This window comes from Chlorocebus sabaeus, chromosome 23 (assembly GCF_047675955.1).
Source record: "Chlorocebus sabaeus isolate Y175 chromosome 23, mChlSab1.0.hap1, whole genome shotgun sequence".
NCBI classification, from domain to species: domain Eukaryota; kingdom Metazoa; phylum Chordata; class Mammalia; order Primates; family Cercopithecidae; genus Chlorocebus; species Chlorocebus sabaeus.
Genome location: NC_132926.1, coordinates 7,443,789 through 7,455,807, shown reverse-complemented (window position 1 = coordinate 7,455,807; position 12,019 = coordinate 7,443,789). Strand labels below are relative to the sequence as shown.

At 42.4% G+C, this 12,019-nt stretch overlaps 1 protein-coding gene across 1 annotated transcript; it reads left to right on the top strand.

Moving 5' to 3' along the window:
• Positions 1-4,423: 4,423 nt before the first annotated feature.
• Positions 4,424-5,743, top strand: LOC103245010 (heterogeneous nuclear ribonucleoprotein A1-like). Its single transcript, XM_038010288.2, has one exon. It carries the CDS (start codon positions 4,444-4,446, stop codon positions 5,404-5,406), a length of 963 nt encoding a protein of 320 aa, XP_037866216.2. The 5' UTR covers positions 4,424-4,443; the 3' UTR covers positions 5,407-5,743.
• The last annotated feature ends 6,276 nt before the right edge of the window (positions 5,744-12,019 follow it).

Genomic DNA, 12,019 nt, shown 5'->3' with positions numbered 1-12,019 from the left:
CTGCAGTGTGCATATGCCTTTAACATATGTAGTGATCTCTGTTTTGCTCATGCTTTTGGAAAGGAACCACTCCATTCCATGAAGGCTAGGGGAAGGTCTTGCCAAATTCCCTCTTGGATTTTAAAGAATTCGCTTGGAGTAAAGAAAGGTGAAAACAAGGAAAGAACAACAAGAAGGACCAATTTTAAGAGAGAGAAAATGCAACTTTTTAAGCTTCATTTTGAGTTAAGATTATAGCTGCAGGGAATGATAATTGAATAGATATTAATGTGCAAAGTGCTGTCTAAATAATTATGGCTGGCAATGGTATTCAATGATCATTTTTGAAGATAGAAAACATTTAGAGACGGTCAGGTTAATAGGGTGCTAATTCCAGAAGGCAAACATTTTAGAGTGTTGGTGGGAAAGTTGCCACATTACAGACTAATTTATTTTAAGTACAAATCAATAGCCGGTTTGCAGGATAAAGTGAAGGTATTTTGAAAAGTGTAAAAAATGATGCTGTTGTAAGAGATTAACTTTATTCCCAGAGGAGCAGTGGCAAGGTTTGAAGAGAGAATTGCCACCTATTCTACCCAATACCCTATATTCTTCCCCTATTCTATCCATCCACCTTCCTTTTCTTACCCCAGCTACTCCAAAGAAAGAAAAGTGACCAGTTTGGTCAGATATCAAGACCTCTACAGGAATATGGTTGGCCCATGGAGGAGGGATCAGGGCCACCAAGTGTCAGAAAAGCGATTCTACTTTCTACCTCCCTCTGTCAAAGTCACCTGTGCAAGACTTGCCTCTTGGGGCTAGGACAGCTGGCATCTCTCCAGTGGGACACAGGTATATTAGGGGCTCAGTAGCCATTCAGGCCCAGCCAGCCCTCTTCCCTCCGACCCGGCCTAAAGCCCACTTCCCTCCTACTTGCAAAAGTGGCTTATTAAGAGTCCCAAGATTTGAAAACAGGAAGAATGCAGGAGCCCTTTATACCTCAGTCTTGAGCTTTGTTCTCCAATTCAGGGAGAACAGGAAGCTCTGTTTTAATTTTTTTTTTTTTTTTTTTGGTTCAAAGGGGGAAGTCGGGGGGTGGGGGGGTGTGAGAATACAGGATGCCTGTTCCACTTTCAACAGGAATATAGTAGTTTTTCTATTTTGCTGTTGTTCTTTATATGTGTTATTCTCTTTGCAAAAAAAACCACAAAAAACAAACAAACAAACAAACAAAACTGCAGAGAACAAGGCAAGTAGCAGACATCAGCCAACAAAATCCAGTTTTTATCCCAATATCCCACATATTCTCCAACCCCGAGAAATTTGGCTAGTGTCTGTGTGAGATTTAAAAACATAGAACACTCAATTAAATTTGAATTGCAGATAAACAATTGGCATTTTTAGCATAAGTATGTCCCAAATATTGCATGAGACATATTTACACTAAATTTTTGTTATTTATCTGAACTTCAAATTTAACTTGGCTTCCTGTACTTTTATTTGCTAAATGTGGCAATCGTTTATCTATGTTCTGATTCTCTTCAGAAGTAGTTAGTGCAACGTCTAAGAGAGAACAAGGAGCCTAGAGCCGTACAGACCTGGGTTTGAATACCTGTTCTGTCACTCATCAGCTGTCAGATCTTGGGCAATATATGTCACCAAAGTCAGTTCAGCTTCCTCGCCTGAAGAAACAAAGATAACAATGGTGCCCACTTTATGGGGTTGTTGCAAAGACGAAATAAGTTGATGTACGTACGGCACTTAAAACAGTGCCTGGTAGGTAAAAGTGTTCGGTAATGTTTGTATTAAAAGGCTTTCTGACATGACAGCAAATATCATTCAATGGCAGTTCTTTGGTGCCTGTCCTATGCTCCAATTTGTAGACCAATTTATATAAACCCAAAGTCTTCTTCACAGGGAATCTGATACGTTTGCCCAGGCCTTTACACCCTTTCTAATGCAGCCTATCAGCCAATGAGTCTCTCAACTCTTTCGTAGTGAGAGAAGGACATCAAAATGCTCTGAGAACAACATTCTTAAATCCTCTTATAAAAATGGGACAAAAATTAGCAAGAATGTTTCTATCCAGAAATACGTTAACCCCTTTTTCCTTTTGCTAGAAAAAGAAATGTCTACTAAAATTGTGATGAAACAGCTGGAGGGATGTAACACTGGAAATTATATGAGTTAGTTCAAGAAAGGAACACAGGGAAAAGAACTTTACTGTTTACGAATTCTTTTCATTATTACAGAAGTTATTAAAGCGTCTGGAAGGGCTCACACCAAACCTAGCTGTGGTGTTTATGCCTCTGACAGTACTGGAATAGGCAATTCACTTTTTATTCCCTTTGCTTTTTTAAAAAAAAAACAAACTATTTTTATAGCTGACTTGTGCAGTTAAATTATTTAGAAAATATAATAAAAACAAGTAAAATCTGCTCATGAGACTCTATTTCAGAGTACCATCTCTCATCACCTCCCAATATAGGCACCATTATACTCCCAATAAAGGCACCATTAGTCAATTTTGTATATCATTCTAAAAATTTCTGTGACTCCTCAAGAATATATATAACACAGCCTTTAAAAACCACAGCAAGGGCCGGGCACGGTGGCTCACGCCTGTAATCCCGGCAATTTGGGAGGCCGAGATGGGCGGATCACGAGGTCAGGAGATCGAGACTATCCTGGCTAACACAGTGAAACCCCGTTTCTACTAAAAATACAAGAAACTAGCCGGGCGTGGTGGCGGGCGCCTGTAGTCCCAGCTACTGGGAGGCTGAGGCAGGAGAATGGTGTAAACTCCTGCAGGCAAGGAGGCGGAGCTCGCCGTGAGCCGCTGCACTCCAGCCTGGAGGACAGAGCTAGACTCCATCTCAAACAAACAAAAAACAAAAACCACAGCAAGGTTTTACTCCACCTAACTGTTGAACAATTTGCTTTTGTCATTTATCTTATTATGGAAACATTTCCAAATCAATACGTATCCATTTTCTTCAATCTTTTATATCATAACCTTGTCTTCTATAGTGTAAATGTAGCAAACTTAACTGCTATACAAGAAGTGGTTACAGAAATCCTGGTTTAGGAAAAGCTAGGCTCTTTGGGGCATGCAGTCATTTATCTCAGCTTGTAAGTAACTTCAGTGGATTAAATTTCCCCTCACAGGTGAATGAAAATGAAAACACAGCATACAAATATAGGCTGCAGCGAAAGCGGTGCTCAGAAAAAAGATTATAAAATAACACTATAAACAATGCTATGCTAACAAGTTAGACAAATAAGATGAAATAAGAGCATTCCCAGAAACACAGAAACTGCTAAAACTGACTCAAGATAAAATGGAAAATCTGAATAGAACAATAACAATTAAAGAGACTGAGTTAGTAATTTTATAAAATCTTTCCAGAGAGAAAAGTCCAGGACCAGATGGCTTCACTGGTGAATTCTACCAAATGTTTAAAGAGGAACTAACACTAATCCTTTCGAAGTGTGAAAAAGGAGGAAATACTTCCTAACTCATTCTATGAGGCCAATAATATACTGATACCAAGGGAGGACAAAAACATCACAAGAAAGAAAACCACAGACCTGTCTCCCTCATGAATATGGACACAAAATCTTGAATAAAATGCTAGCAAACTGAATGCCAGCATACAAAAATGGTTGTGGCACACAAAAAAGGATTCCTATTATAACTGAGATTTTGTTTTTATTTTTTGTAGAGACAGGGGGCCTCGCTATGTTGCTCAGGCTGGTCTTGAACTCCTAGCCTCAAGCAATCCTCCTGCCTCAACCTCTAAAAGTGCTAGAATTATAGGCGTGAGCCACCATGACAAGCCTGAGTGAGATTTATTTCAGGAATTTAAGGTTAGTACAACGTATGAAAACCAATCAATATAATACAACAAATTAACAGAATAAAGGACAAAAACAACATGATTATCTCGTTAGATAATGATTGAACACATCTGTGAAAAATCCAGTTAATATCATATTTAATAGTGAAAGACTAAAAATATTCTTCCTAAGATCAGGAATAAAATAAGGATGTGTGCTCTCACCACTTCTATTCAACATTTTACTGGCAGTTCTAACCAGGAAAACAGGCAAGAAAAAGCAACAAAAAGCATCCAGATTGGTAAGGAAAAAGTAAAACTACATCGATTTGTACAAAATCCATAGAAAATGATTAAAGCTGATAGACAGGTTTGAAAGATACAAGAGCAATATAAAAGTCAATTATGTTTCTGTACACTACAAATGAGCAATCAATAATGAAACTAAGAAAACAATTCCATTTATAATAACATAAAAAAATAAAATACTTAGGAATAAATTTAACCAAGGAAATACGAGATTTGTTTACTGAATGACTAAATATCATTGAAAGAAATTAAAGACTTTTCTGCCCGTGGACACCACCGAAGAAGCATTGTTAAAGTCTCTCTTCTCCCTGCCCTCATGTCTAAGTCAGAGTTTCTTAAAGAGCCCGAACAGCTGAGGAAGCTCTTCATTGGAGGGTTGAACTTTGAAACAACCGATGAGAGCCTGAGGAGCCATTTTGAGCAATGGGGAACGCTCACGCACAGTGTGGTCATGAGAGATTCCAACACCAAGCGTTCCAGGGGCTTTGGGTTTGTCACATATGCCACTGTGGAGGAGGTGGACGCAGCCATGAATACAAGGTCATGCAAGGTGGATGGAAGAGTTGTGGAACCAAAGAGAACTGTCTCAAGAGAAGATCCTCAAAGACCAGGTGCCCACTTAACTGTGAAAAAGATATTTGTTGGTGGCATTAAAGAAGACACTGAAGAACATCACCTAAGAGATTATTTTGAACAGTGTGGAAAAATTGAAGTGATTGAAATCATGACCGACCGAGGCAGTGGCAAGAAAAGGGGCTTTGCCTTTGTAACCTTTGACAACCATGACTCCGTGGATAAGATTGTCATTCAGAAATACCATACTGTGAATGGCCACAACTGTGAAGTTAGGAAAGTCCTGTCAAAGCAAGAGATGGCTAGTGCTTCATCCAGCCAAGGAGGTCGAAGTGGTTCTGGAAAATTTGGTGGTGATCGTGGAGGTGGTTTCGGTGGGAATGACAACTTTGGTCGTGGAAGAAACTTCAGTGGTTGTGGTGGCTTTGGTGGCAGCCATGGTGGTGGTGGATATGGTGGCAGTGGGGATGGCTATAATGGATTTGGTAATGATGGAAGCAATTTTGGAGGTTGTGGAAGCTACAATGATTTTGGCAATTACAACAATCAGTCTTCAAATTTTGGACCCATGAAGGGAGGAAATTTTGGAGGCAGAAGCTCTGGCCCCTATGGCGGTGGAGGGCAATACTTTGCAAAACCACGAAACCAAGGTGGCTATGGCGGTTCCAGCAGCAGCAGTAGCTATGGCAGTGGCAGAAGATTCTAATTAGGAAACAAAGCTTAGCAGGAGAGGAGAGCCAGAAAAGTGACAGGGAAGCTACAGGTTACAACAGATTTGTGAACTCAGCCAAGCACAGTGGTGGCAGGGCCTAGCTGCTACAAAGAAGACATGTTTTACACAAATACTCATGTGTATGGGCGAAAAACTCGAGGACTGTATTTGTGACTAATTGTATAACAGGTTATTTTAGTTTCTGTTCTGTGGAAAGTGTAAAGCATTCCAACAAAGGGTTTTAATGTAGATTTTTTTTTTTTTTGCACCCATGCTGTTGATTACTAAATGTAATAGTCTGATCGTGACGCTGAATAAATGTCTTTTTTTTTATGTGCTGTGTAAAGTTAGTCTACTCTAAAGCCATCTTGGTAAATTTCCCCAAGAGTGTGAAGTTAGAATTCCTTCAGGGTGATGCCAGGTTCTATTTGGAATTTATATACAACCTGCTTGGGTGGAGAAGCCATTGTCTTTGGAAACCTTGGTGTAGTTGAACTGATAGTTACTGTTGTGACCTGAAGTTCACCATTAAAAGGGATTACACAAGCAAAATCATGGAATTATTGCTTATAAAAGTGATTGTTGGCACATCCTATGCAATATATCTAAATTGAATAATAGTACCAGATAAAATTATAGATGGGAATGAAGCTTGTGTATCATCCATTATCATGTGTAATCAATAAACGATTTAATTCTCTTGAAAAAAAAAAAAGAAAGAAATTAAAGAAAAACTAAATAAATGCAAAGATAACCCATGCTCATGAATTGGAAGACTTAATCTTATTCAAATAGCAATACTCCCCCATGTTGACCCAAAGATTCAATGCAATACCTGTAAAATTCTGGGGTTTTTTTTCCCAGAAATGAACAAGATTTCTGGGACATGTGCAATGTCCTGCACATATTCACAGAATCTGACTGAGACTCAGGAAGCTCAGAGGGAAAGCTGGCTCCTTCAGAGCCAAAGTCAAGGATTTTCAGAATGTCCTTTTCTGGCTGTGTTTCTGACCAAAATTCATATTCCAGAAAGGGTGAGAACCTGGATGGACTTTCATAGGTCAGGGGTCATTTGGAGTCCGCGGGAATGCACACCATGGCTAACAATTCTACTAAGACCCAAGGCTATATTCTTAGGGGATACTGGATACTCCGAAGGAAGACATGGGGTCTGTTCACAAAAGGAGACGTGGCTGGTGGGTAGACAGAAACTATAATGCCCCTTATAACTGTCCAACCCCACCCCCCTTGCAAGCCTTAACCACCCTGGCCTCCCAGAACCTCATCCTCAGAGTCCTTTCTTTCCATCCTTAGTGCAATATGGTTCTGAAATCCACAAACCAGCATCCTCCCCAGCATCCCTCATTGATGACGTGGGATAGCAGATGTGAAAGCCTTTTGCAAACTGCAAAGTAGTTCATAAATATGAGTCTCTATTGTCACTCATGGTGGGACTTTTCTGCCTGCCACGAGCAGGGCTGAGCTGTGGAGAAAGGCCTAGGGACCCAGAGTAGCTTCCTGTGGAAGACTTACCAGATCTGGATAGGAAAGAAACAGTTTCTTTGGGTCGCTGGCTTGTAAATAGCTGGCCTCCCTGCTGATTAGATAAACAACTTTCTAAACAAGCCTTTCGGATCTGGAATTAACACTGTGCTCCTCCTCATATGCCCTGAAAATAAAACAGGGAGGGTCGGGGCACCTCACTCACCAGAGGGAAGTGTAGGGAGAATTCTATTTACTGCCCCTCGCCTTCTCTATTAGCACAGCCCCACCCCAGGGCTGGAGCCTCATTGGACTAAGGTAATCTTAATGATGGCTCAGAGACGGCAGGAACCCAGCCAAAGCCAGTCAGGGCAAAGCTTTCTCCCAGTAACAGTATTTGTTCCAGATGTGGGCAAGTGACCCAAATTGATTCAATCAGAGTAAAGCCTACTTATTTTTGTTTAATATTGAGTGAAAGAAACTCCCTCTTTCCTGTGGGCAGTTTGGGGGGTGCATACATGGTCTAAAAATTTGCATTCCCTTGCTATCCTCTGAGTCTTTCTTGCTTACTGTGGTGCGATACCACGAGTGATTTACGTTTGTTATCTCATTTGATACTCGGCCTACCTTGTGAAATGCACATTTGTATCCTCATTTTGCAGAGGTTCCCAGAAGTTAAATGCCATGCCCAGTAGGCGTTAGTCAGATTTGGAATCGCAATCAAAAGTCAGATCGTACTGACTGTGCTTTTAACACTGTTCCTTTCATCAAAACAGCCTTGCCCCACCTTGTAGCTTGAGAGGCACCTATTCCTTTTAATGGAACAAAAAGTATGAACACACAAGTGTTCTCAGTGTTCCCTCTTCCTCCTGCTGCTAAAGAGGGTGGAGTAGTCTCCCTTCTTCCACCTATGCCTGGTGGCTTGTTTAACTTCTATTATACATGACGGGAACAGGGAAAGGAAAACATATGTGGATGGGGAGGAAAGGAGGCAAGGGAGAGAGGAAAGAACAGTGGAAAAGGCAGAAGAGGTTCGTTTTAAAGAATCTAGCAGCTGGAAGCCAGGAAACAGGGTGTAGAATATGGGGCCAGAAAGGAGAGCTTCAGAAGACTGGAAAGGAGGGCTTCACTGCACTGGAGAAACAAAGGAAAGAATTTGGGTTCTATTGAAAATGATTTTTGGTGGCTGGACTGTGTCTCTTGGAGTGAGACCCTGCTCTGAGGCTGGACACTGGGGTCATGGCATCACAAACAGCAAAACCGTGGGGTCCGATAATCATGTTCCCTCACAGCTGAATAGAATGTGACATTTTGCTAAAAACCTTAACATACATGCTTTATTTCTCGCCTGAACCTGTCAGATAAATAATGTTATCTTCATTTTGTTCATTATTCCTACATTATTAAAGAAATTCCATAGAAAACTAGGCAGTCCCAGAGAGTAAGAAAACGTTCTCCTGAAGATAGGAGAAAACAAAACCGGTGGTGGCTTTTTCTGCAATGTCCGAGTTTTCCCTGCAGAATAAGGTTACTAATAACCTCTTTTATTTATTGAGCTCTTCTGGAAGTGGTGCAGGTATCATCTCATTCAACAGACCTTAAAACTTCCCAAAGGAGATACTGTTCCTTTTCTCACTACACAGATGAGAAAATTGAGACTCCCTTGTGGGAAGTGCATTCGTTTCCTGTATCTGCCATAACAAAGTACCACAACCTGGGTGGTTTTAACAACAAAAAATGTATTGATTTATTGTTCATGAGGTTAGAAATTCAAAATCAAGCTGTTAACAGGGTTGGTTCCTTCTGGGAGCTGTAAGCAAGGGTGTATTCCAGGCCTCTCTCCTAGCTTCTGGTAGCTGCAGGCATTCCTTGGCATGTAGATAGCCATCTTCTCCCTGCGTTTTCACTTCGTCTTTTAGCTGCATGTGTCTTTGTCCAAATTCATCCCTCCCTCCTCCCTCCCCCCTCCCTCCCTCTCTCCCTCCCTCCTTCTCGCTCTCTCTTTTTCTCTCTTTCTTTCTTTCTTTCTTTTCTTTCTTTTCTTTCTTTCTTTCTTTCTTTTTTCTTCCTTCCTTCCTTCCTTCCTTCCTTTCTCTCTTTCCTTTCTTTCATTTTCTCTCTTTCTCTTTCTTTCTTACTTTCCTTCTCTCTTTCTCTCTTTCTTTCTTTCTTTCCCTCCCTCCCTCCCTCCCTCCCTTCCTTCCTTCCTTTCTCTCTTTCCTTTCTTTCCTTTTCTCTCTTTCTCTTTCTTTCTTACTTTCCTTCTCTCTTTCTTTCTTTCTTTCTGTCTTTCCCTCCCTCCCTCCCTCCCTCCCTTCCTTCCTTCCTTCCTTCCTTCCTTCCTTCCTTCCTTCCTTCCTTCCTTCCTTCCTTCCTTCCTTCCTTCCTTCCTTTCTCTCTTTCCTTTCTTTCATTTTCTCTCTTTCTCTTTCTTTCTTACTTTCCTTCTCTCTTTCTCTCTTTCTTTCTTTCTTTCCCTCCCTCCCTCCCTCCCTCCCTCCCTCCCTCCCTCCCTCCCTCCCTCCCTTCCTTCCTTCCTTCCTTCCTTCCTTCCTTCCTTCCTTCCTTCCTTCCTTCCTTCCTTCCTTCCTCTCTCTTTCTCTTTCTCATTTCTTTTAGACAGGGCCCTACTCTGTCACCTAGGCTGGCATGCAGTGGTGCAATCACAGCCCACTGCAGTCTCAAAATCCCAGGGCTCAAGTGATCCTCCCACTTTAGCCTCCTGAGTAAGCTGAAACCACAGGCACACGCCACCATGCCTGGCTAATTTTTTTTTTTTTTAATTTTTGGTATACACAGGGTCTCCCTATGTTGCCCAGGCTGGTCTCAAACTCCTGAGCTCAAGCAATCCTCCTGCCTTGGCCTCCCAGAGTGCTAGGATTATAGGCCTGAGCCACTGTACCTGCCTCAAATTACGTTTTATAAGGACACCAGTTACCTTGGACTAAGGCCTACCTTAATGACCTCATCTTGATCATCTGTAACACTCTATTTCCAGAGTACTCATATTCACAGGTACTCACAGTTAGGACTTTAGTATCTTTTGTGGGGACACAACTCAACCCATAATAGTATGCAACTAGCTCAAGGCAGCAAGACAATGTCATAGCGGAGATAAGGAGCACTGGGTTCCCCTTGTGACTCCCATAACATACTAGCTATGTGCCTTTTTGTAGGTGACTTCATCTGTTCGTTTCTCAGTTTTCCTATCTGTTAAATGACAATTATAATACCTACTCATAGAGTAGTTGCCAGAATCAAGTAAGATGAAAAGAGTAGAAAGTGCAGTGGTGCCCAAAGTCAGTGCCCAATCCTTCCCTCTCTAAGCTCTGTTCTTCCTCTTAGAAATCTCTGGGCTAGGCCGGGTGCAGTGGCTCACACCTGGAATCCCAGCACTTTGGGAGGCCGAGGCGGGTGGATCATGAGGTCAGGAGATCGAGACCATCCTGGCTAACATGGTGAAACCTCGTCTCTACTGAAAAAATACAAAAAATTAGCCGGGCGAGGTGGCGGGCGCCTGTAGTCCCAGCTACTCAGGAGGCTAAGGCAGGAGAATGGCATGAACCCAGGAGGCGGAGCTTGCAGTGAGCTAAGATTGCGCCACTGCACTCCAGCCTGGGTGACAGAGCAAGATTCTGTCTCAAAAAAAAAAAGAAAAAGAAAAAAGAAATCTCTGGGCTGTGGCCTGCCTCAATCTCCCTCCTTCCAGAGGGAGGCAAGGAAGTTCAGCTAGCTGGTACTTGAAGAAACTGCGCAATTCATATCAGCTCAGACTCAGCTACTGGTTTTCCTACAGTGCTGCCTCTTTACAAAGCTGCTTAATTTTCCAAGGGGCTGAAATTGCAAAGCTAGTTTCCATATTGACTTATGAAATGAAATGAGAACTTGGGAGAAAAGGTGAAGGAAGTAACTTAATAATAACTGTCAGGTGCATGAGAGGTAATTTTATGCAGGCAGCAGGCCAACATTTTTTCCATTTATATTGGGAATAGGATAAAAGGAAACGGGCACACACTTTTGCAGGAGCAATTTAAATAAGACAGGCTCTGCTTATAGGGCTGATAGCAGGGTTGGCCTTGAGCAACTCTAGGAATGAAATGAAGTTGGATATTCATATCATTTCACCTCTCCCTTCTGCTATTGCCGGGGATGCACCAACTTCAGGCACTTCTACTAGCACTGCCAACTTTGAGTCGAGTGAAATGGACAATCTCTTCCCATCAGCATTCATTCACACATGTATACGGGGCACCCACAGAATGAGGGTAGGCTAGCTGCTGTAACAAACAGTTCCTAAAGCTCAGTGGTCAAACCAAATAGGTTGACTGCTTTTTCAACAAGCATTCAACACAAGTGTTCCTGATGACAATATTCTCCTCCAGGGAGCAAGCTTGGGGATCGGGTATCCTTCTATCTTCTGGCTGAGTCCCCCCCTAGGTCTCAGAGATTGCTCCATTCAGCCAGAAGAGGAGAAGTCATGCGGATTGTGCTTGGGAGGGTTTAGTGGGCCAGGCCTGGAAGTGGGGACGTCCCTTCTGAACATATCCCATTGACCAGGACTCAGTCCCGTGGCCCCACCAATCTGTAGAGGAGGCCGGGTGGTGTGGTCTGCAAGGGAAGAGAAGGGAAAGGGAAAGCACCAGCCCGTGTCTGTGGTAAAAGTGTTGGGGAAATAGTTGTTCTCTCCTTTGTGTTTCCTGTAGCACTCTGTCCATTTATTTAACAAATGTTTGCTTATGTATAGGCTGAGCCAAGTCACGTGCTAGGTCCCAAGGCTAAATCAATATGGTCCATAGCAGATGAACCCTGCCACCAACTGGTCATATTACATTGTATTTGCTTTTTCACACATTTGTGAGTCTGAGACTGGATGCCCCCAGATACAGTCCCATAGATAAGGGGTTGGGTGCAAGACCAATGGTGTCACACCCACGTCCCACTCTCCAATTATCCTCTCAGTGCCCATCTTCCAGCTGCCTGAGGACTTTCTACTGCTACTAGAGCTCAGGAAACCAATGCCCTCCAGGATTAGGCCTCCTCCAAAGCCTCCACTCCCCTGCCCTTGGGCTGGGTAATTCTGAGCTGTGACTCTATGGCCCCTGGAGTTTCCCTGGGTTAATAAATT